Genomic DNA, 26,158 nt, shown 5'->3' on the forward strand with positions numbered 1-26,158 from the left:
TTATGGAAAGGTAAAGGCAAATGTTGGTGTAAAACTAACCGAAGGAAATAATAAATTTAGTTATGTATAGAGTGTACAGTGTGATGTTGCTTTGGTTACATTTACTGAAATATGAATTTGGTGTTTGTGGCCAAAACCAAAGATATATATACCAAAGATGCTCTCGACTACTTATATAAAAAAAAGGGATTACAATTATAAAAAACAACTTTTTTGACTGTCTATAGAAGCTTGTGAGTGCATGTCTCCATAGATAAGGCATTACAGAGCGGTCCGTTTACACGAGATGTAAAGGGTTCGATTCATATATAGTTATTTCCGTCAAGTATTAAAAACAACAATTGAAAACCAAATATTTTCAAAATGCATTGTAATATTGCTTTGAAACCGTTTGTTTACCATCGTGATTCAAATTATGAATCCATTATTTGACATTGTTTTAATATTTTGCTTTATAATTGTTAACAAACTTACCACATTTTTATGCTTCCCGAAAATTTTCGGGGAGCATATTGTTGCCAGTTTGAAGTTCCTTCCTTACTTCCGTACTTCCTTCCTTCCGTCACACTTTTGTTACCGTTTCTCATAGAACCTTCAATACTTTACCGATCTCTTTCATATTTGTCATGTAGGTACCTTGCACTGACCTCTTCCTTTTGATGAGGTTTGAGGTCACTGGGTCATGGTCATCGAGGCTAATAATAATATACTTTTTCCGTCACACTTTTGTTACCGTTTCTCATAGCACCTTAAATACTTTACTGATCTCTTTCATAGTTGGCATGTAGGTACCTTGCATGGACCTCTACCTTTTGATGAAGTTTGAGGTCACTGGGATCAAGGTCAAGGTCACCGAGGCTAATAATATACTTTTTCCATCACACTTTGTTTACAGTTTCTCATAGCACCTTCAATCCTTTACCGATCTCTTTCATATTTGGCATGTAGGTACCTTGCATGGAACTCTACCTTTTGATGAGGTTTGAGGTCACTGGGTCAAGGTCACCGAGGCTAATAATAATATACTTTTTGCGTCACACTTTCGTTACCGTTTCTCATATCACCTTCAATACTTTACCGATCTCTTTCATATTTGGCATGTAGGTACCTTGCATGGACCTCTACCTTTTGATGAGGTTTGAGGTCACTGGGATCAAGGTCAAGGTCACCGAGGCTAATAATATACTTTTTCCATCACACTTTGTTTACAGTTTCTCATAGCACCTTCAATTCTTTACCGATCTCTTTCATATTTGGCATGTAGGTACCTTGCATGGAACTCTACCTTTTGATGAGGTTTGAGGTCACTGGGTCAAGGTCACCGAGGCTAATAATAATATACTTTTTGCGTCACACTTTCGTTACCGTTTCTCATATCACCTTCAATACTTTACCGATCTCTTTCATATTTGGCATGTAGGTACCTTGCATGGACCTCTACCTTTTGATGAGGTTTGAGGTCACTGGGGTCAAGGTCACAGAGGCTTATTATAGATTTTTCCTCAACACTTTTGTAACAGTTTCTCATAGCATCTTCAATACTATACCGATCTCTGTAATATTTAGCATGTAGGTACTATGCATGATGAGGTTTGAGGTCACTGGGATCAAGGTCACCGAGGCTTATAATAGATTTTTCCTTTACACTTGTGTTACAGTTTCTCATAGCACCTTCAATACTTTACCGATCTCTTTTATATTTGGCATGTAGGTACCTTGCATGGACCTCTACCTTTTGATGAGGTCTGAGGTCACTGGGGTCAAGGTCACAGAGGCTAATAATAGATTTTTTAGGTGGTTATTAACACATAGATTGACAAAGCGCATCATCGGGGAGCATCCATCAGTTTCACTGATATTCTTGTTTCTAATTAGAATAGCTTTATCATACTATAAAGCACTGAGAATAGTTGAGCACACTGTCTTTCGACAGCTCTTGTGGAATAATACAAACATTTAGTGCTATTTTTCCAGATCTTGCTGGAATTTGCGATGAGTGGCGTTGAGCGGTGCATACTTGCTAAGACGTGAAAATGTTAAAATCACAGTTATATTCAATACAGCATGCCATAATGTGTTGCAAACTGATTCTTCTACCATAAAATACCGTTTAACAAAAAAATCTTTCATTTAAAATCTGCAAAAAATACGATTTTTCCCGTCATGAAAGTCACTTCTTTCACGACATGCTCAAATTGTTTTCACTATTTTGAAGTTTATAGCGACTCAATTTTGATGCGGTAAACTGCAATAAAATGTAAAGTATATACTTCGTTCGATGAAATATCTTTTTATTATCAACTTACCTTCTTTCTCGTTTTTTTTCTCTTTCATTTCTGGACTCGCCAAATATTTTGCGGCCATGTTTTTGACAGAAGGATACGGTGCTCTTGTCAGAAGTATAAAATTTCGACGGTGAGCGGAAAAGTTGTGGTATTCGCCCTATCATCGTGTTATATCCATCAATATATGGCAGTTATGGACGAGACAGGATTTTAAGCAGTTTCATGACCTAATGACCCTTGATCTCTTAGAGGCTGAATACCTGATGTGTTTATTCCATTTGACCTATGTATCTTCTGCAAACTGATGGAAACGATTTCATCGCAATATATTTTTGTCAAACTGGCCACAGTAGCACAACGGAAGTCAATAAGATGATTAAACATTTTGCTAAATTTTGACAAGATTTAGACCATCATGCTCAGCTTGTTCACTAAATTTTATTATGCCCCCCTTCGAAGAAGAGGGGGTATATTGCTTTGCTCATGTCGGTAGGTCGGTACGTCCACCAGGTGTCGGTACGTCCGTCCACCAGGTGGTTTCCTGATGATAACTCAAGAACGCTTGGGCCTAGGATCATGAAACTTCATAGGTACATTGATCATGACTCGCAGATGACCCCTATTGATTTTTAGGTCACTAGGTCAAAGGTCAAGGTCACGGTTAATCGAAATAGTAAAATGGTTTTTGAATAATAATTCAAGAATGCATACGCGGCCAACAGGGCACACTCTGAACAATATTACTGAAGCAACTGGTCTGAAATCCTAAATCTATAATTATCAGTCCAATGAAACATCATCCTTTTAGTAAAATACAGTGGATCAGTAAAAATATTATCAGAATATGAGATTTTTTGTATATTTTGTATATTAAATATTGTGTTAATGTTTAATTTTGTTGATTAATATAAATATAAGCAGGACAGGGGAGGTAATACACTACAGGGGAAACAAATGCAATAAGTTTAAATTTATTGTTACAGATTTGCCTCCCTTGTAATATAATTAAATTTTACCAAATGTAAGGCTAACAGCATTTTTGTAATGCATACTACTACTACTACTACTACTACTGCTGCTGCTGCTGCTACTACTACTACTACTTCTACTACTACTACTACTACTACTACTTCTACTACTTCTACTGCTACTACTACTACTACTACTACTACTACAACTACTACTACTACTACTACTACTACTACTACTACTACTACTACTACTACTACTTCTACTACTACTCTACTACTACTACTACTACTACTACTACTACTACTTCTACTTCTACTACTACTACTACTACTACTACTACTACTACTTCTACTACTACTACTACTATTTTTCATGCAACTTTTTTTGTAATGCAGTCTGTAATTGTTATCATATGTATCAATGTCAACAATGTCAGGTCACTAGGTCAAAGGTCAAGGTCACGGTGACTCAACTTAGAAAAATGGTTTCCGGATGATAACTCAAGAACGCTTACGCCTAGGATCATGAAACTTCATAGGTACATTGATCATGACTCGCAGATGACCCCTATTGACTTTCAGGTCACAAGGTCAAATGTCAAGGTCACGGTGACTTGACATAGTAAAATGGTTTCCTGATGATAACTCAAGAAAGCTTACGTCTAGGATCATGAAACTTCATTGGTACATTGATCATGACTTGCAGATGACCCCTAAAGATTTTCAGGTCACTAGGTCAAAGGTCAAGGTCACCGTGCCAAAAATGTATTCACACAATGGCTGCCACTACAACTAACAGCCCATATGGGGGGCATGCATGTTTTACAAACAGCCCTTGTTTATATAGTGTTGAGTCTGTCTAAACGCCGATTTCGAGGGGGAAGATATGAATATTCGTATAGCCGAGATTGGTTGTGAGCTGACCAACGTTCTGAAAACTCAAGAGCCAAGTGGAAAGTTAATCTCGTCTTCTGAGTTGATCTAAGCAATTGAAAATGTTCCAACACTAACCCGAAGTATATATATTTAAAGTCAGAATTGGTGCGTATGTAAGGATGAGTTACAATATTTTAAATACAAAAGTCATGCCATAGAATCATTTTAGTAATAGAAAATTACAGCCTCCAACAATCGACGTGTATACTTGGTAAAATCCATATTGGCGCACATAATATCTGTTTGTTCGATTACCAAATGTTTCAATGAAGTGATGGTTATTTAAAAAGAACAAGTTACCCGTCTCAGTTCAATACATAGTGAGGAGTTAAAAAAGGAAACTCAAGTTTTTCTACACTATTTATTCTCAATAAAATATCTGAGAATTACAATCCATTCAAACAATTCCTCTTGCACTCTTATTTTTGAACAGCTTATGTGTAAACATTTTAAGAAGCAATACAAACATTCTATCAATGACAACACTACAATCTATTTCACAATACGAGTAACAGACAGAATACTTACAACAAACAGCAGATGTACATCATTTTTATTGATTCATGAAACATTTGATAGATAAAAAGCATACCAAAATGAGTTCAACATTCAATGCACATGACATGCATCCAAAATGTTTAATGCATACAAAAACTTGTCAAGAATAAATGTATAACTGAATCTTCTGATCTTTTTTTACAAACAAGAAATGACAATTTTTACACATTAAAAAATCTAGACTGGTTCTAATTTCAAGATGATTGCAGACTGTTCCTGGCAGTGTAGGCTGAGAAAAAGACCAACAATGCGACCAAAGTGGCAACCAGCTCACTTGATACAAATGGACCCTTCCATACGCCCTGAAATATACACGCAATATTATGTTGCAGCTTTGAATCTTATTTCAAGTACCTTTGCATTATTCATAAAGATTGATAGTGTTTAGTTGTGGTTTGCACAATGAAAACCATGAGATATCTAATAAACACTTGTAAAATAAATTTTAAATTATATAATGTACTGTTATTAAATCAACTTATTAAACATACTGTACAATGCTCAGCGTGTGTTTGCATTAAAATAACATAATCTTCATCGCCCCAATGTGGTCCCAGTTTGGCAGAAACTTTGTGAATTTGTAGAAAGTAAGTGGCGACAACTTTTTTCACACCATAGGGTACCCTGTGATATGCATTTTATTTTAATTTAAAATTAAATTTACTATGATTAATATTTTACATTTTACACCATTAATTTATAATTTTATATTGCATTTGACTATTGCAATGACGGCATTACAATCTGGGACAATATGTAACAAACATTCCTTCATTTTATATTTTTAATACACTAATGAACTTATTAAAAAAGTAAAATTACCCAAAGTTAAAGCCACAATAAATATTCTTTCGTACAAGAATGCAACAAAACATGACACAAGAAACCTGTCTTACTGCATAAGTCTAGATTATATCTAAATGACTGATCCTTTCCTTTCCTATCACATAAATACAAGTACTATTGTAAGCAAGCATGCCCAAGTGTAGCTTATGGGTATCACATTTTCTTCACTGTTCCTTATTTGCAACCAGGAATATTCCTGTTTGTCTCAACTTGCAATCAAGAGAAATTCTATTTACAAGTTTGACAATAACTCTTTTGACACAAGATTTTAAATCAATTATGCAAAGATGAAATTAACAACCCTACTAATGTGAGAACATAATTGCAAATTATCAGTATTAGATAGCAATAAATATAAGAAAACATCAACACACTACCAATTTTTGTGAACATAACAAGGTTGAAATATTTGGAAAGATGAAAACAGACAATGAACTAAATTGCCATTTGCAAACTGGATTTGTTAAAAATTGTTTTCGAAACAAAAAACAGGCATTTAAATGAACAATTTTGCACTTATTTGGTTAAAAGTTTTCAAAAAATTTGGAACTCAAAAGTCCCTCTGCATACAATAATAATAGACACACTCTTAAGAAAGTGAATGTAGTGATTTTTAAAGCATTAAGGCAATCTGACAATCTAATTTAGTTTGCACACCACCAGGCCAGATTGAAACCACAAGAGTTTAAACGTAATTGATTCCATCTAGTCTGCTGTGGATCAGTATTGGCCTTTGCACACAGTATTCAATATGAAATTGTGTCATCTTGTACATGTATTATCTGTTTACTTCAGATTGCCTTGTATATTAAAAATGACATCTTTTGAAAAAGATTTCAATTGATTTTCATAAAGTATTCTATGTGAAATGGTGTTATCTTTTTTTCAGGCTATATGTTACAAGAATCTTTGAAATGTACTGAATATATTCACACAAATGTTCTTTTAAAAGTGATTTTAATATGTTGTCAAAGGTTTATCAGCCTACTGGTCTTGGCACAATAAAACTTTCAAACTGCAGTAACTGAATACCAGGATTTATTTTTGTAATGATAAAGAATATCACACCGAATACCATGTTTGACTTGTGTTATTGTTATCATGGTGAATAACAATCTTTTTCATTTTTTTGGGCACTGTTTTTCTTTTCATTTCTCCATTCATAAAAATCAAATGACTTGTTTGTTAGTGGTCACGCTTAAATAAAGATAAACAAATTTATAAACAAATGTATGCAAATGTTATATAAAAATCTTATTTCATACAATACCCCCATTCACTTTAAATGACAATATCTCAAGATTTGGAAACAAGAGGACCATAGCCCTAAGGTGCCAACCGGAGACCAAAAGGAACTAGACTATTCTGAACAAGAGATGTTTTTGTCAGAAACACAATGACCCCTACTGCTTCGCTTTGAAGCCATATATATTTGACCTTGAAAGATGACCTTGACCTTTCACCACTCAAAATGTGCAACTCCATGAGATGCATGCCAAATATAAAGTTGCTATCTTCAATATTGCAAAAGTTATGGGCAATGTTGAAGTTTTCGGACGGACGGACGGACAGACTGACCGACAGTTCAAATGCTTTATGCCACCCTACCGGTGGCATAAAAAGTGCGAGCTGATATATGAAGATTGGACCCAAAGTGTATTCAAGAGTATTAACATGTTTGTATTTCACCTAGTGAAGTAGTTTTCTAGCTCACATATCCAAGTTCAAGCACAGTAGAGATTTAATTGGGACAAATGTTCTCAACTACTGACAAAGTTTCATGAAGATTGGCCAATAAATGTGGCTATTATAGCGTCAAGAAGTTTTCACTAAGCCACCATTCCCCCCAACCCCCCCCCCCCCCCCCCCCAGCAACCCATGTTTTTCAACAAACAGGACCGAGAAGTCATTAGAACAAGTATTCGGACTAAGTTTTATTTAAAGTTAAACAGTTTTCACTATAGCCATATAAGGAAAAATGCTCCACCCCCCTTCCAACTCAACCCAAATATGATACGAACAAATGTTCTGACCAAGTTTCATGAAGATTGGACAATAAATATAAATTCTTGTCGAATGTAAACAAGGTCTTACTATAGCCATATAAGATAAACTTTCCCATCCCCTGGTGGCCATGTTTTTCAACATAACCGAACCATTTTCATCTAATCCAAGATATCTTTAGAAATAATATTCTGACTAAGATCAATGAACTTTGAAGTTTGGGCAATAAATGTGACATCTAGAGTGTTAACAAGGTTTTATTAAAGCCATACAAGGAAAACTGCCACGTCCCCTGGTAGCCATGTTTTTCAACAGTTATTTTTTTTTGCTTTTATTTGTTACAGCCTGTGCCATTTGAATTGGGAAAATTGCATGAAATTGGGAAAAATAGTGCGATAAACCAAGTAATTGGGAAAAAATAAGCATTTAAATATGATTATAAGTAACAGAATTAAAATTGTTTTTAAGTTAATGTTCAGGGTTTTTTTTCTAGCCATTTTGGGAAAAGGAGTCTGGTCAAATTGGGATTGCTTTAATTGATAAATGTGGCAAATTTGGGAATATTTATCGAGAAAAAGACTAAATTAAAGTTATATATTTTGTAGGATGTTTAAATAAAAAGTTGAGATCTAGAGTTAAGAAATCATAAGTCATAAGAGACTTCTTTCTTAAATTTTTTTATTTTTTTTTGCGTTTTGTGGAAAATTGTCAGCTTTTTGGGAAAAAACATTGATTTTTGCGATTGGGAAGCAGTCGAAAATTGGCTGTAATTTTTAGCAAAAAAATCACTGACAAGCAGGAACAATTTTCGAACTCTTCCAAGATACAGTTTGGACACATGTTCTGACAACGTTTCATGAAGATTGGACAATAAATGTGGCCTCCAGAGTGTAAACAAGGTAAATGTTGACAACGGAAAATGGACCACCAACAAAAGGCGATCACAAAAGCTCACCATGAGCACATTGTGCTCAGGTGAGCTAAAAACAAGAACAGTAACTTACCGGATGGTTAACCTCAATAGAGAACAGGGACTTTACAGATGATGAGCTCTCTCCACTCCTCTGAGCCTGTAAATACAAAATATACTTGAGTGTATCATATAATATCAGGTGCCTTTCCATAACATATGTTTCTATTGAACAGGGGTCGTATTCCAGAAGCATCTTAAGTTAAATTTTATTCTTATCCTTAAATTGGAATATTTTCTTAAGTGTTTCATTTCATATTCATATAGATTGGCATCAAGATATACATGTAAATAATATAATTATGCCAATGTTATTTTAGGAATGCCAAAAACACATGTGTTTCATAATGTAGTAAAGAAATACATAACATTGTAATTTTTAACTTAAGTGAAATTATTTAAGAAATGACTTAAGATGTTTCTGGAATACCACCCCAGAAGTTACCTTGGCATTTTTATCACAAAAGTAATGTAGATTTTATTTTACTCAAACATAAAATAAGATTATAAGGATTATGATCGTCTGCATAACAGTCCCTTATATCAATTGTGTTCTGTACGGAGCTTTAAACTGAAAGGTAACCAATACATATAAAGCTTTTCTGTAAAAAAAAATCCCAAATGAACAACATAAACTTATCTTTTGACCCTAATGAAAGAAGACTTGAAGAATGATACAAATTTTAAATATTTGTACTGACTGAGCTGCCTTAATTGTTTAAATTGCCTGAAAATCAGAGAAAATGCTGTATAATCTTGCTTCAAAGCATGTTTACTAACTAAAGATAAATATAAATTATACAGGAAATATTGATGAACATTTGCATGTACTTTAGTGGTTTACCCCATGATGAATTTGCCTCAAAAATTGAACTTCTACAGAGTTATGAACCACATTTCAAATAAAGATTAAGATATGTTGCAGCAGTTGTGCTAATTTAGTTCAACAATAACTTTTTTCCAGAAAATTTGTCTGCAAATTAAACTTATTTTGTTTACCTTTGACCATGAAGGATACCTTGACCTTTCATCACTCAAAATGTTAAGCTCCATGAGATACACATGCATGCCAAATACCAAGTTGCTATCTTCAATATTGCAAAAGTTATGGCCAATGTTAAAGTTTTCGGAAGGACGGACGTACAGACAGTTCAAATGCTATATGCCACCCTACCGAGGGCATAAAAATACAGGTCTCAGTAATACAAAATAAGCAAAACCCACAACAAATATTTATAAAAATACCACTCTGTTGCAGACACAAAAGCATTTTTTTCGAAATCCACACAGTTTGAATAAACTTAACTATTAAAACATGCTTATAAACAAGAGCACCGCCTTGCGGGTGCAGACCGCTCATCTATTTTCTTTTTAAAGGTGAAGGGACTCTCAATTTCAATCACAAAGGAGGGAGGGGTGGAGTGAAGAGGGGTGTATAGTGTCGGGGAGTGGACATTTATCACATTATCTTCCAAGGATCTTTCGGGGGTGGGGGGGTGGGTGGGGGAAGGGGATTCTTGGGTGCGATGGTTGGACGGTATTTCAAAAATAAAATAATAAAAATAAAAAATTGTGTTTTTTTAACCGTTTCAAAAAAAAAATGGGGGGGGGGTGGGGGGTAAAGTGTGAGGGTGTGGTGGTCATTTGTGAGATGATCTTAAAAAAAATATAAAAAAAATTAGGGGGGGGGAGGATTCGGGGGGGATGGTTTGGGTGGAGTCTATTGTGGTATGTCAGGTAAGAGTAGTTTTGTCAAAGTATCAATCAAATCTAATCATAAATAAAGAAGTTATGGCAATTTTAGCAAAATTTAATAATTTGACCTTTAGAGTCAAGGTCATTCAAAGGTCAAGGTAAAATTCAACTTGCCAGGTACAGTAACCTCATGATAGCATGAAAGTATTTGAAGTTTGAAAGCAATAGCCTTGATACTTTAGAAGTAAAGTGGATCGAAACACAAAATTTAACCATATATTCAAAGTTACTAAGTCAAAAAAGGGCCATAATTCCATAAAAGTGACAACCAGAGTTATGCAACTTGTCCTTTTACTGTACCCTTATGATAGTTTGTGAGTGTTCCAAGTATGAAAGCAATATCTATGATACTTTAGGGGTAAAGTGGACCAAAACACAAAACTTAACCAAATTTTCAATTTTCTAAGTATAAAGGGCCCATAATTCCGTCCAAATGCCAGTCAGAGTTACATAACTTTGCCTGCACAGTCCCCTTATGAAAGTTAATAAGTGTTGCAAGTATGAAAGTAATAGCCTTGATACTGTAGGAATAAAGTGGACCTAAACACAAAACTTAACCAAATTTTCAATTTTCTAAGTATAAAGAGGGCACATAATTCTGTCAAAATGACAGTAAGAGTTACATAACTTTGCCTGCACAGTCCCCTTATGATAGTTAGTAAGTGTTGCAAGTATGAAAGCAATAGCTTTGATACTTAAGGAATAAAATGGACTTAAACACAAAACTTGACCAAAATTTTCAATTTTCTAAGTATAAAAAGGGCACATAATTCTGTCAAAATGCACGCCAGAGTTATCTAACTTTGCCTGCCCAGTCCCCTCATGATCGTTAGTAAGTGTACCAAGTTTGAATGCAATAGCATTGATACTTTCTGAGAAAAGTGGACCTAAACGCAAAACTTAACCGGACGCCAACGCCGACGCCAAGGTGATGACAATAGCTCATAATTTTTTTTCAAAAAATAGATGAGCTAAAAAGGGACTCAAATTTAACCATTACATCTTAATAATAAACTCTGAATGAACAACAACAATCCGATGATTCCAACAAATTAAAGAAGTGTGTCCGTAATTATGTTTTCATGTAAAACAGTACATGCACGACATCCATATGTTAAGTATTTTGTTTTGTTTTTCCTAATCATAATTTCAGTGGAAAGAATGGGTGTGGCATGTAGAACTCATCAAGGTGCATCTACATATGAAGTTTCAAAGTTGTAGGTGGAAGCACTTTGATTTAAGAGCCAATGTTAAGGTTTTAGCACGATGCCGGCGGACGACGAGCAGGCTATGACAATACCTCGGGTTTCTCTGAAAACAGCCTCGCTAATAAAAACAAGGGACAAAATTGTCACAAAACCAGGTTTTCATTGTGAAAAAAAAATCTGATAAAGGGAGAAAACTCAAACTGAACTTTTGAAATGACCAAAAAAAATTAACCCCCTTTCTTTCGTGGGACACACCGTCCCATGATGGTGAACAAATGTGCCAAATGATTTTAAAATCTCACAATGAATGACATAGTTATGGCCAGGACAAGCTCATTTATGGCCATTTTTGACCTTTGAACTCAAAGTGTGACCTTGACCTTGGAGATATCGACGTAATTATTTCGCGCGACACACCGTCCAATGATGGTGAACAAATGTGCCAAATGATTTTAAAATCTGACGATGAACGACATAGTTATGGCTCGGACAAGCTCATTTATGGCCATTTTTGACCTTTGAACTCAAAGTGTGACCTTGACCTTGGAGATATCGACGTAATTATTTCGCGCGACACACCGTCCAATGATGGTGAACAAATGTGCCAAATGATTTTAAAATCTGACAATGAACGACATAGTTATGGCCCGGACAAGCTTATTCCGCCAGCCCGCCAGCCAGCCAGCCCGCCCGCCCGCATTCGCCAATCTAATAACCAGTTTTTTCCTTCGGAAAACCTGGTTAATTATACAGTCTCTTTTGAATGAATACCACTATTTCGAAATAAATTTGCATTGACAAAAAGTTATTTAATGTAACTGAAAACAAGTAAGTAGTTAAACATTACTATGTCCACATAATAGAATATTACTGATGATAGATTTGAAATATCCTTGATATATAAACCTGGTTCAACGCTCTTTAAACTATGGGCAAACATAGGTACAATTACTACAGACTTATACACTAAAAGCACATTATGACCAATACAAAATATTGTTTTTACCTTTCTCAGGTTTGCAAATCCATCTTCATCGTAAAACTTCACTTCGTACGTCCCAGATGGGAGATTCTTGTTCTCGTCACTGAAGCTAACCTGAAAGACAATTTGTGTCATGTTACACAGATTTCATTAACCCTTTCAGTGCTGGAACCGAATTATGAAGGCCTTTGCAAACAGTTTGGATCCAGATGAGACGCCACAAAACATGGCATCTCATCAGGATCCAAACTGTTTGCTATTCTGAAAGTATTCTTTGAAAAAAATCAAAGAAAATGATAATTTTAAAAATTCAGCAGACAACATTTTAGCAGACGACAAATTTCCCAGCATGCAAAGGGTTAAGCCTAATTTAGTAGTTTGTTGTCATGTGACTTTTTTTCAAGTCATTTTCAGCTTTAACATATTAATTAGATAAGAAATGAACAAAAACATTACAGACCTGGAATGGGAATTTGACATTGTCATCATTTCTGGTAACAGCAACAGTTTTTCCATTCACATCAGCATAGAGAGTCAAATCCTGAAAGATAACAGATTTTGTGTTAAATTTTAAACAAATCAAGGCCATACAAGGGACAAAATTGTCACAAAACCAGGTTTTCATTGTGAAAAAAAAATCTGATAAAGGGAGAAAACTCAAACTGAACTTTTGAAATGAACAAACAAAATTAACCCCCTTTGTAAGTTTGTTTTTAAAAAAAATCTATTTTTAGTCGTGGCGACCTTGACATTGGAGATATTGACGTGATTCTTTCGTGCGACACACCGTCCCATGATGGTGAACAAATGTGCCAAATTATTTTAAAATCTCATAATGAATGACATAGTTATTGCCAGGACAAGCTCATTTATGGCCATTTTTGACCTTTGAACTCAAAGTGTGACCTTGACCTACGTAATTATTTCGCGCGACACACCGTCCAATGATGGTGAACAAATGTGCCAAATGATTTTAAAATCTGACAATGAACGACATAGTTATGGCCCGGACAAGCTTGTTCCGCTCGCCTGCCAGCCCGCCCGCATTCGCCAATCTAATAACCAGTTTTTTCCTTCGGAAAACCTGGTTAAAAACTCTTAATAATGTTAATGACTGAACGTGGCTTTTTGGTATGATAATATAATTGTTATATATAATATACAAAATATAAAGCTCAAAGGATTTCACCAAGGTGTGCGTTGATCTAATAATTACTGTTGGGACTTGATGGAAACAGCTAACAAAGAGATCAAGATAATCAAAGGGAAACAACTACAGCTATCAGGTGCTTCTTTAACCCTTTCAATCTCAGAATCAGAGTGAAAATGGCTATGTGCAAACAGCGTAAAACCAGAAAAGGCTGCGAGTAATTCGCAGTCGGTTCAGGTGTTATGCTGTTTGCTGCTCATCAGTAACTGTATCTAAGGGTTGGAAATGAAGCCTTTAAAATTTGAATCTAGTAAAAAAGATGTTTAATTAAATTTCACTTTCTTAGTGACTACAAATGCGTTAAAATACGTATCTAAGTGGTAAAGGGTTAATAAGAGTTTGACATCATAGGCAGGTTCAAAACATTAAGATTTGGGCATGGTTATCCACTCTTGATCTTTCAATAGGTGTTGTACAGATGACAAGCAAATTCTCAGAACATATAGGGCATATGCAGTTTTAGGGACCATTGGCTATTGGGCCCCTGTTCACTTCCATCCCTGTTTAAGTGCTGTATTTTTACCTTTATTGTCAAAGCAAATGGAAATACGGGAAACATTCATTGCAAAATGTTTTTGCTTCAATAGCACTTGTCCTTCATGTTAAATAACGGACATAATTCATGAAACTATCTAAAACCTCAATGTCAGAGTCTACAAATTAACATAAGATTGTACACTAAGTGAGCCTACCCTTGAAACTAAGTAAAAGGGTGAACATGCCTTACATTTTACTTTTCTCTGACAATCACAAATACTGCTGTAATTCATTTAACTATCTTAGCAAATGTAAAAGGTAAGACATACACTTGGTCCGCCCTTGCAGGTCAATGAAAACTGAACAATGAAGACAGTATCAGTTGAACTGCTGGCTTCAGTGGTTGTGTAGATACTAGGTTTCACCTGAGGGCTTGCACAGCTGTCACCTGAAATATAAAAGTGACAAGAACTCTGACAGAGCTTTAATTGACCATTCAAACATAATGACATTTTTAAAATGTTAGTGTATGAATATTCTTAAAAGTTGTCAATACTAATCAGGGATCGCAACTGGGCAAAGTGGGCGATTCCCTTTAATCGCCCGTATTAAAGCACCGGCAATATTCACTTCGCCCTAAAATCTGGCAATAATCATATGATCCGCAGCGCTATCAAAGTGGCCTCTGTTTATTACCGAATACACGCCGATGTCAATCAATTGACCGAATCGACGAAGATCCGCCCCAGTGGCATAGTAAATTACCTATTTACCTTAAATAATGTTTTGTAAGAATAACTTATTCTGGACGAAGCCTATTGGCAACCCATGCGAAAGACATTGGACCTCGGACATTTCCGATAACATTTGCTGAGGTCCTGTACTATTCCCGACATTTTCGGACCTTGTGTCCGACCATAAATAAATTGTGTGTTTTGGTAAAACAATGAAAACGAAACTTGAATATTAACAAATACCGAGTTCAATGTTCAAAACCAAAATATGACCAGTATTGATGCTAATGTGATTCAGAATTGTATAAACACAAAGTCCGCCATTTTTTGCAAGCGCTTATGAAAAGTGAATTTTTTGATGGGATCATTCCCATTTAACATGCGTAAATCAAGTGATGCAATGTGCGAGCATATTCATATTCACTGGTTATATTTGATTATAACAACCAATCAATGAGCGACTTTAATTTAATTTATAATTCATAAATTTACGTATTTTGTCTATAGTTTCAATGTGTCAATAATATCTCATTGTGTGCATTAATGCAGATGTATTTTTTTATTTTAAAATACTACATGTACCGAGTTGCACGTCTATATATAGTTACGGCACATGGTCTGTTTTGACACTCAGGCTTAAACCTTGCCATGCGTGGAACTCAACTCTGACGGCAAAAATTTCGCGCTCTTATTAAAACACAGGCTTTACATGGCATCATGTGTAGTGAATGGTGCAGATGAGTACAAATAGACTTAAATAATATTATCACGTGGCTGTAGAAAAATGTGTAATTCAGTTCTAAAAATGGACATGATGAAATATACTACTATTTAAATTAAATTGTTACCGCATGCAATTTGTAACGGGTATTGCTTTCACAACTTACTCGCCATAAGTTATTAATTGCTAACCATTTGCATTTAATTTCTCATAAGGAACAATGATTGTTTAAGTAATTGTTTATAGTAAAAAGGTGTGATGATACCCGACACCGTCTTTCATATACTGTTTAATTACCATTGGATATTGCGTAAATTTTAAAACTGTGATTTTGTGTAAATCAATCTGCGATAAACGCTAACTTCAAGACTGACGTCGATCAAAAATAATGATCGCCATTTATCCCTGCCCTTATGATACGCATTCTCGTAACCGATTGGACGCTTTGGCGACTGAAAAGTTACCCTAGAAGTTTTCGTGGTGCATCTTTGTCAGCATACATGGCTGTGTAATGTGACTATTATTCAATATTAGACAACAATATGAGTGCAGATTATCGGACGTCCGAGTGCCTTCCGCCATTTGTTAAAAGGACGTAATACGGACGATTTTTGGCGTAATTTACGGCCGGTAGTGCCGACTAAACGGGCATAAATTTAATTGTTATTTTATTGTATTTAGAGTTGTTAAACATTGTGAACATCATAACGATAAAAAACTATACCATGTATTTTTATTGTTTGTTTAAAGCAGAATAAAGTCCGGTAAAATGCGGTGAGGTCCGGTACATTTTTAAAGTTATCGGACCTCATGTCCGGTAAGATTTTTTTGTCTTTCGCATTGGTTGCTATTGGTGACCTACAAACGCCCAGGGCCAAAAAACCCTTCTTTGCAAGGGTCATTTTTTCTTCCCCTCAAACAAAAAGGCCCTCTCCCCACAGAAATTTCTTTAAAATCATGCATTTTTCTCTAAATTTTCAATCTACCTCAGTATTTTTCATTCCCCAAAGCCAGAAAATGGTGTATTTTTTTCCTTGGAAAAAAAAGGCTGTGGCCAATTCCCAAAAATTGGTGTTTTGGCCCTGAAAGCCTGTGATGTTAATAGCCAATGAAAACGTTGTTTGTGGAATGATTCCCGCGTGACAGATACAGCATTGTAAAAATAATTTTTGGTGAGAATTACTTATTCGGACAAATACTACTTCATTTTGAATGCGGATTCTTGGATGCTTGTAATTCGGACTGATGTGTTTTTCTGATTTTAATGTGTCATAGATGCAGGACGCGCACCTAGATTTATCACTGTGCATATATGATCAATTGCATTGTTTGCACATGACAAACGTTACAAATAACTTAAATCATCAAGAGTAATGCAACAGAAATTAAATAGTATGCTGCATACATGATCCAGAAGAACCTCATTGAGGTAAATCCATAACTGTGCATAAAAAGTCTACCTCTTGTAGACTTTTGCTGTGTGAGTTTTCCCAAAACTATATGTCATGCAGTCAGAAAATATCAAAAGTGCCTTTTTAAGTATATACACTACACAACCCGTGATTTTTTCCGGGATTCTTGCATCACCGCAATTATTGCAATGTGACAAATCTCGGTGATTTCCAAGCGACAAGAAAATTTGGGTGATGCCTCAGCGATTCCACTGTGACCGTTGCGCGCTGTATCTCGCTGTAAGGCAATCAGAGCGAATCACTGCGAACCGCCGCGTTTCACCCTTTTTTGCAAAATTCGGAAACATGAAAATTGACAATATGCATTTGGCAAACTAGGATACCCGAAATAATAAATATTTGTCCCATTGGGAATTGGCAAATAATGACTTCGCAAACTGGAAATCTGAAATTAGGCAATCTGGTTCAAAGATTGCGACAATCACAGCTTCCATCTGTTTAAACGATTTTAATTGCTTGGAGGTTAAACGACCTTCAACAGCTAATTGGTGTTGATCTGATGTGTAATGTCAATAAAGGTGTAAAAAAATTCGCGAGTCTGTGTTGATTACATCAGTCTTCGAATTAGCCTATAAGCCCGAAGCCCGAGTCGATTCTTGGGCCGGTCGGTCGATCCTAAATGCTAATAAAATAGCCCGATCGGTCGATTAAATATTTGAGCGTCATATCAATAACCTGATTTATACGCGTTTTTAAGAAGCACGTTTAAATTTGCTATTTAAATGCCTAAAATGACGTTTTAAAGCATGCGGCCGCCATTTTTCTAAACTGTCGTGTAAGCATCCGGGTATGTTGCTATTTAAAGTAATGATGCAATTGACGCCCAACCAAGATGAGGTTATTCAAACTGAACATGTGTAGATCACGTTCCGGGATGTTCGCGCATCGGGCACTTCGTAATGTTTTAAAATAATGACCAATCTAGAAGCGTATTTAATTTGAGAAGCGTTTTCCGAAAATGTATTTATAATTCATGAAAAATGGACAAGTAATTTTTTCAATAAAAATTAAAGAGTCTGTAAAGGATATTGTACGCATTGGGTTAAAACAAATTGATACTTATTACAGGTAGGTTTCCATGTGTTTTAATCAATTATTTTTGCGCATTAGAATAAGTTTTTTTAATGTATTATTAATAATTGTAGTACTTTCGTTTATTCTGTAATCTCGTTCTGCTACGTGACCTATTTTGCTACTTATAATCTGTTTACAAATATACAATACTTTTCACGGTTGACACATGCTTATCAAAACATCGGGAGTAAATTAAAGAAGCAGACATTGTCACTTGTAGATTGGGCAATTAACACACCCAGTGGCCTTTTGTTCTGAAGTCACATGCCGACAATTCAGAAATTCACCGGCGATTGTCCTAGTAATAATACGATAATAATCTGTTATTTTAATAGGCTGATGTATTTTTGAAGTTTTTCGGATATTTTTTAAACATGATAATAATTCGCTTTAAAATAAAACAAAACACCGGTCAAACTGATTAATGGAATCATTGAATGAGAACATGTGTAATAATAAAGTTACAATAAACAGCATAATTATCTGGTGCATTTTGTATAAAATGCATTTCAAAAGGAAACATTATACCCTTTATTACTGTAATCACATGCATCTGTTTTTACTAATGGAAGTAGATTTTCTGATTGTTAATAACTATTTTGGTGTTCCTGGCCAAAAAAGTCATAAGATTTAAATTGACCTCCTCGGGCTATTGAACATGTCTTCGGGCTATTCAAAATTCCATCGTATTAGCCCGAAGGGCTATTTGGCTAAAATATTTAGCGTGAAGACTGGATTACATGTATTACCTATCAGAGCAATACATGTAAGAAAAATAAATGATATAATTCAGAATTCCCTATCAGAGCAGTACGTGTAAGAAAAATAAATTAAATAATCCCGACGATTTAATAACTGTTAACAAATATTCACTTTAATTGTTACCAGTTTTACCTTTAGATTTATATTATTATTGTGTTTTCCGTTTCTCCATTTATAACTTTCAACTACCTGAATAACCTTCATTTATTCAACAGATAATTCATGAAAAAAGTGGAATATGGTTGTAATTCGAAGAAAAGTGGAATTAGGTGTTTCCACACACACAAATGTCAGAAGTTTTGAAAGCTGCAGATTCATATTTAGCAACTTATCATGAACTAAAGAATGCACCAACATTAAGAATTTACATACAGAGTTAAGGTTAAAGGTCTAAAAAGCTACATTCAGTGCTCAGAATCCACAAATTTACTTATTTTGATAATATCCATTCCCCACCCACTACATGCCACGTCTACATGTCGGCATTATCATCGTCAACGAGCGGACGAGTATATATGGAACGAATCATTTGTAAAATCAAATACAAACAATAAAAAAACGTTCATATATATACATACCGAACACCACCGATGGTGCAACCAGCATTAAAAAGGAGAAAATTGTCTTGCCGGCACAGTTCATCTTCAATGCGGTATGACTTTCGTGTCAAATAGTAAAAAGCTAAATACCGAAAAGGTGCCGTAAAACACCAAAGATACTCTGTGTAAAATAAAGAAAAGCGATTCGTCTCGGTCGTCTATTGGTTAAAATGAAATGCGTAGCTAAAGAAAAATGATTTTAAAAAGGCAATTCAAATAAAACATTTTTCATAAGTCTAAACGCTTATTAATTTGTATTATTGTTTAATTGATGCCACGATTTTGTATACAGTAAGTGGAGTGTAACCACGACTTTTATCCAATCGTGCAATAAATCGTCTGCTGATCCAGAGTGATCGTTACAAACAAACGTCTTAAATACTCAGATGAAAAATTTGTTGATATCCGTAATCGATACTTTTTATTTGCGTTTATCATAGATGGGGATATAAAATCCGTTACAGTGATGGCACTGCCACCTAATCAGTTTCAAGCAGGATCCGCCGCTATTCCTTCAACTCAGGTTGAGCTGAGTGTGTCGTGCAGGTAAACTGTCTTATCTTAGCAATATACCCGCGTGGGGAGTTGGACAGTAGGGCCGGGTGCTGGAGGTTTCGGTAAATGACAAGTTCGGTAAATTGATTTATAGAGTAAAAGCCGTGGAGGTTTCGGTAAATTGATTTTATAGAGGAGGTATACCTACAACGAGGTGTTAATGACACCTATTATCGGCTAACAATAACATAAGGGGCATTTATTTGCAAACTGTGGATTAATTTTGAGTTGAGTAATTAATGCTATTCCCAAGGTAAAGAATTAAGGGAAATGAATGAGCTACCTCTGAAAAACGAATTCTGTTAGGAAATTTTTGGTTAATTTTACGATTTAAATAAAGCAATACTGTTGTTTGTTTTTTAAATTGGTGCTTTTATTTAAATAACATAATAGTAACATGATAGTAATAAGAAATAATGATTAATAATGTTATTTTTACCACAAATAAACATCCTTTGATGTCACCACCAGTATTTTTTGGTAAACATGATTAAAGAAGGAAAACGTTTGTTTATTTCACAGTTTGAAAGTTACTGGTCGTGTATGTAAAAACTCGGCCACCAGTGTTAAAGCATGTTCACGATCTAAACATACATATCTAGATTGTTTTAAGAATAATACCTTATGTGCAGAACTGATTGTTGGAAAAAGAAGCGAGAAATTTATTTATATACGAAACAAACATATTTGATCTTAGTATTTTAAACCACCGAAACTTAACCATTATATAAACATGAGGTAGTTTGCCAACATAATGAATATGTTGCCCAGCTCTTGCCACGTGGAGGCCACCTCTTGTAAGAGCCACATTATTATATTTTTTTAACTGATACGCTTTAATTAAGGTTTTTATCAACTAATTGTTTACAAACATATATAAAATACAAAACGATCATGACCTTAATATATTATTTACCTCCATCGATTAGAATATTAATATGTCGCAAGCCTGGATAATTAATAATAACACTTTGCAAACATCTCTAATTTGATAAAATCAAGTCCGTACATTTAAACAGATAATTTAATTAGTGCCAAACAACTCAATTAATGAACATCAAAATTAATCCACAGTTTGCAAATAAATGCCCCTAATGTTATTGTTAGCCGATAATAGGTGTCATTAACACCTCGTTGTAGGTATACCTCTTCTATAAAATCAATTTACCGAAACCTCCACGGCTTTTACTCTATAAATCAATTTACCGAACTTGTCATTTACCGAAACCTCCATAACCCGTAGGGCCTATAGATAAATTGATATTGGGAAATAGTATAATAGATATAATTTCCTCACTAAATATGGCAAGCCAACTGTTCTCTTTAATAAAGGATTTGATTTTTAAATGTAGATTTCGAACTGATACAACATTCATTGACTAAAATGAAGCGCGCCATTATCATATAATAATTAATAGACCAGTTTATTGTTGATTTTTTACATGCAGGATTTTCCATGCATTTGCATTGACTGGTTTGCAAAAGCACTGTTAACATTAACATTAAACTTAAGAATAGACATGTGTTTAGTTAAGAAATTGATAAGAAAATCCTGAAAAATTATTTGTACAACACCTTAATAATATTTTATATATATCATATTTAGTATCAATTGATTATTGTTTATTAATACATTTAATTGCATCTTTATAAAAATGGTTGGATACTAGATCGATTTTTAAATTGTTATGAAATATGTAGACATGTGTTGAAAAAAAACATAAAATCTACTAACCTTGAAGGAATATATGTTAAAATATCTGGTCCCAAGCGCCACCTTGGAAGAAGCATTGACTCATCTATTGGTATTTATGCATTGCAAAAAAGAGATGGCACCAGTGATTAACGGCTGTGGAAAAGAGTTTAAATGAAATGTCTGCAAACTTATTCCTGACATTAAGATACTAATAATTGTAAGAAACAATGGCATTTAATATTGCAAGATTTTTATTAATAAACACAATAGCAGTAAAAGTAGGTTTTTTATGATAGACCATGACACTATCAACCAATTAACCATCTATGTGTACATGAACATTGTGTTTAAAAAGAATACTTAACTATGCAAGAATACTTTCTTAAATCCTATTTTAACATTTCTCATTCTGAAAAAGTCAGCTTCACAATCAATGTTTGTAGTTTGAAAAATGTATGCCCTTTTAATTGCGAGTTTCATCTGCATGTACATAAATGTAAGTCTACTCCCCAGGGCAAACTTGCAACCAATAATTTGTATCCGTTTAGTTAGTCTTGTCAATGTTATTGTAACTAAAATTAGAAAATTAAAAAAATGCGTTTAATAACTTGAGTTTGGATGGAGCTATTGCTCTTAATTTTGTATGTTGTTAGTTCACAGATCTAGCCTCAGTAGCATTGCACAATAATTTGTATCTAAATGAAAGTTTATTTTTAAGTAAAAGGTTGAAATTTTGGTTTTGTGACTTTAATTTACCTTTTTTATTGTTCATTAAAAAAATAAATTCAGTGTCATTTGCATTTAACATTCTTAATACATCACCAACTTATCTAATAATATTCATATTGTGTTGTTTTTTTTCAGTTTGATCATATTAACTGTACTATATTCATGTACAAGGACCTTTCATTGTATGCCAGTAGTGAAGATCAGTTTTATATAATCATAGATTTTTAGGGCTGTTTTGGTGCCTAAAGTCGGCCACATTTCCTTGCTAAAAAGGCATAGTGTTTACCCCTATAATGACATTAACATTCCATTCTTAATGTAAAGTTCAGATAAAATGAAAGACTAAATTTTGACATTAAACTTAATACTATTTCCTTCAGTTCTGATTTAAGTTTTCAAGGTTATGATGATGCATGGATGAGTTGCACCTGTCTTCTGAAAAATCTTACAGGGAAGGGGTGGGTTGTAAATGACATTTTGTTTGCGATCAATAGCTTCTTAGAAATGCAGCTAGTGTTCACAGTGCTCCAGCTGGGATTTGAAAAGGGCAGGGGGGCTTTTTTGTTTGAAGGGCACTTTGGACGCGCAGTATTTTGTCAAAAGGGCACTTTCGAGCGCGGGGGCGTTTCTGGAACGCTTCCTCTTGCATGTTAATTTATATGTTATGAATAATTGTAAGAATATAAAATTCCCATTATTATTAAACAATTCAAATACAATGTCTACAATGAGAAATAAATTATTTACAATGTATTGTAACAAGAGATTTATGAATCATCATATTTAAAAAAAAATAAAAAAAAAATAAGGGCAGGGGGGGCCCTAGGAAGGGCAGGGCGGAGGTTCGGGAGGTCAGGGTGGAGGTTCGGGAGAGCAGGGCGGGGCGCCCTTCAATTAAGGCCTTGCTGGAGCACTGGTTCACCTCTCTGTTGTGAGACCAGGGACTTGGGTTCAAATAGAAGTGTAAAAAGTACCGCAGTTTTGCAGATTTTATTCCTATATATGAGTTGTCCTTTTCATATCAAATATATGGCTTCCTTTTTATTTCAGGGGACTGAGAGATCTGGATGCATTTTCTAAATCTGATCCTATGTGTGTTTTATTCACTAAAGATGCCAAAACTGGCCAGTTTTATGAGGTAAAAACTTTTATTAGCCATATCTTTGGTTTTTAATAACAGTATATTAAAATGTACCATACAAATAAACAATATATGTAAACAACATAGAGTTTTGAATATAATGATATTGAATCTGTATATTTTGATGGTATAATAAAAAAAGATATTTAAATTCTTCTTACTAAATGTACATGTATAAGGAAGTGCCATAAATAGTGTAACTTTCACATCTTAACCCTTTCAGTGCGGGAACCGAATTTTGAAGGCCTTTGCAAACAGTTTGGATCCAGATGAGACGCCACAGAATGTGGCGACTCATCAGGATCCAAACTGTTTGCTATTCTGATATAGTATTGTTTAAAAAAAAATCGAAGAAAATGCTTATTTTAGAAATTCAGCAGACAACATTTTAGCAGACTACAAATTTCCCAGCATGCAAAGGGTTAAATGAGATGTATGAAGCACTTGATTGATACAATATGTTATTCAACCAGTGATATCACTGTTTTGGAAATGGTTTTGTGAATTATATGTCTTTAAAAGTTGAAAGTGGACAGAACAAAAATCAAGACATTTTAATCTAATGAGCTTACACTATATCCAGACATAAGCCCCCCAGGACAAAACCCCCCCAATGAAAAAATGAACATTTGGACAATTGCCCCCCAGTAGAAATGACGGGTAGGATATAAGCCCCCCAGTGCTTATTTTGCATCTGGATATTTGCCCCCCAGTGCTTATTTTAGACGTGGACATTTGCCCCCCAGTGCCTAATTCTAAATGACATTACTCGATTGAGCAGATAATCATGTCCAGTTATCACCACCTTTTAATCCTTTTTATTGATTAAATACAGAAGCCTTTAATTTTCATAAACAAGTATATTTTCAAAGCCACATGTCACACCTTTAACAAGCTGATAATCCTTTTGATTGATTAATTAAAAAACAATTCAAATTCTTTAAGATGTTTGTTTTACCTAAGATTAGGCAATTGAAGTGAGTTTCTGGACCTTTTTTATAATGATCCAAGTTTCTATGATTATATATTTAGGAGATATGAAATAATACTGAATCCAAATACAGAGATATACTAGTCTAATGGAAACAACATATGATATTAGCACTGGAGGGCTAATGTCCACTTCTAAAATAAGCATTGGGGGGCAAATATCCAGATGCAAAATAAGCACTGGGGGGCTTATATCCTACCCGTCATTTCTACTGGGGGGCAATTGTCCAAATGTTCATTTTTTCATTGGGGGGGTTTTGTCCCGGGGCTTATGTCCTACAATCAGCTTACACTAGTGTTATAATGCTTCATATTGAAATTTTAGTTGTGTGTCTACAAGCATATACTCATGTTTTACAACTAAGAATACGATTGTTAATTAATTGCATTAAGAATTTGGTTGCTGTATAATAGGGATTTTTTTTAAATAATAGGACACATGAAGCATTGTTGAATAAAAGTTCCCTTTAATATGTATTTGTTTTTTTCAAGTTTGGTAGAACTGAGACAATTCAAGACAACTTAAATCCTGATTTCGTAAAGAAATTTGTCATCCACTACTATTTTGAGGAAAGTCAAAAACTGAAACTGGAAATGTAAGTATCTTATGTATGTGTGTATACTACTTATATATATTTTGCATTTATGTATTATGGACTATTGCTATTAAACAATGGTATTGAACGCTGCATATTGTCTTTGATCCAGTGGAAAATGACTGTGAAACAAGCAATCAAGTCATAGTATGTAGTAATTAGTGTCTGTTTAAATCAAGTCATAAAGTATGTAGTAATTAGTGTCTGTATCAATCAAGGCATAAAGTATGTAGTAATTAGTGTCTGTATCAATCAAGTCATAAAGTATGTTGTAATTAGTGTCTGTATTTCTATGCTGTTTGTTTTTTATGTTCCCCACTATAGTAGTGGGGGACATATTGTTTTTGCCCTGTCTGTTGGTTGGTTGGTCTGTTTGCGCCAACTTTAACATTTTGCAATAACTTTTGCTATATTGAATATAGCAACTTGATATTTGGCATGTATGTGTATTTCATGGAGCTGCACATTTTGAGTGGTGAAAGGTCAAGGTCATCCTTCAAGGTCAGAGGTCAAATATATGTGGCCAAAATCGCTCATTTTATTAATACTTTTGCAATATTGAAGATAGCAACTTGATATTTGGCATGCATGTGTATCTCATGGAGCTGCACATTTTGAGTGGTGAAAGGTCAAGGTCATCCTTCAAGGTCAGAGGTCAAATATATGTGGCCCAAATCGCTCATTTTATTAATACTTTTGAAATATTGAAGATAGCAACTTAATATTTGGCATGCATGTGCATCTCATGGAGCTGCACAATTTGAGTGGTGAAAAATCAAGATCATCCTTCAAGGTCAGAGGTCAAATATATGTGGCCCAAATCGCTTATTTTATGAATACTTTTGCAATATTGAAGATAGCAACTTGATATTTGGCATGCATGTGTA

At 34.6% G+C, this 26,158-nt stretch overlaps 2 protein-coding genes across 3 annotated transcripts in view; one reads left to right on the top strand and one right to left on the bottom strand.

Annotated features, from left to right (window-relative positions):
- Positions 1–4,539: 4,539 nt before the first annotated feature.
- LOC127865110 (translocon-associated protein subunit delta-like) lies at positions 4,540–19,762 on the bottom strand. The gene is made up of 6 exons (XM_052405016.1): positions 19,544–19,762; positions 14,532–14,650; positions 12,976–13,056; positions 12,540–12,629; positions 8,605–8,670; positions 4,540–5,052 (listed from the first exon to the last, which is right to left on the bottom strand). The coding sequence occupies exons 1-6, from the start codon at positions 19,605–19,607 to the stop codon at positions 4,945–4,947; spliced, it is 528 nt and encodes a 175-aa protein (XP_052260976.1). The 5' UTR covers positions 19,608–19,762; the 3' UTR covers positions 4,540–4,944.
- A 151-nt stretch (positions 19,763–19,913) lies between these two features.
- LOC127865093 (copine-8-like) overlaps positions 19,914–26,158 on the top strand; it is a 46,054-nt gene continuing 39,809 nt past the window's right edge. For both annotated transcript variants that reach the window (XM_052404991.1, XM_052404990.1), the window contains exons 1-3: positions 19,914–20,110; positions 23,595–23,682; positions 25,168–25,271. In XM_052404991.1, the coding sequence (XP_052260951.1) occupies positions 20,031–20,110; positions 23,595–23,682; positions 25,168–25,271 (272 nt within the window). In that variant the 5' untranslated portion in view covers positions 19,914–20,030. The remainder of the gene's footprint in view (positions 20,111–23,594; positions 23,683–25,167; positions 25,272–26,158) is intronic.

The sequence above is a fragment of the Dreissena polymorpha genome, chromosome 1 (assembly GCF_020536995.1).
Source record: "Dreissena polymorpha isolate Duluth1 chromosome 1, UMN_Dpol_1.0, whole genome shotgun sequence".
Lineage (NCBI taxonomy): Eukaryota > Metazoa > Mollusca > Bivalvia > Myida > Dreissenidae > Dreissena > Dreissena polymorpha.

Excerpts from the sequence above, each read along its gene's own strand:
- LOC127865110 (XM_052405016.1), bottom strand. The coding sequence starts at position 19,607 with ATGAACTGTGCCGGCAAGACAATTTTCTCCTTTTTAATGCTGGTTGCA. Across the intron at positions 14,651-19,543 it reads TGCACCATCGGTGGTGTTCG|GTGACAGCTGTGCAAGCCCT; the intron begins GTATGTATATAT and ends TTTATATTTCAG. Across the intron at positions 12,630-12,975 it reads ATGTCAAATTCCCATTCCAG|GTTAGCTTCAGTGACGAGAA; the intron begins GTCTGTAATGTT and ends ATTGTCTTTCAG.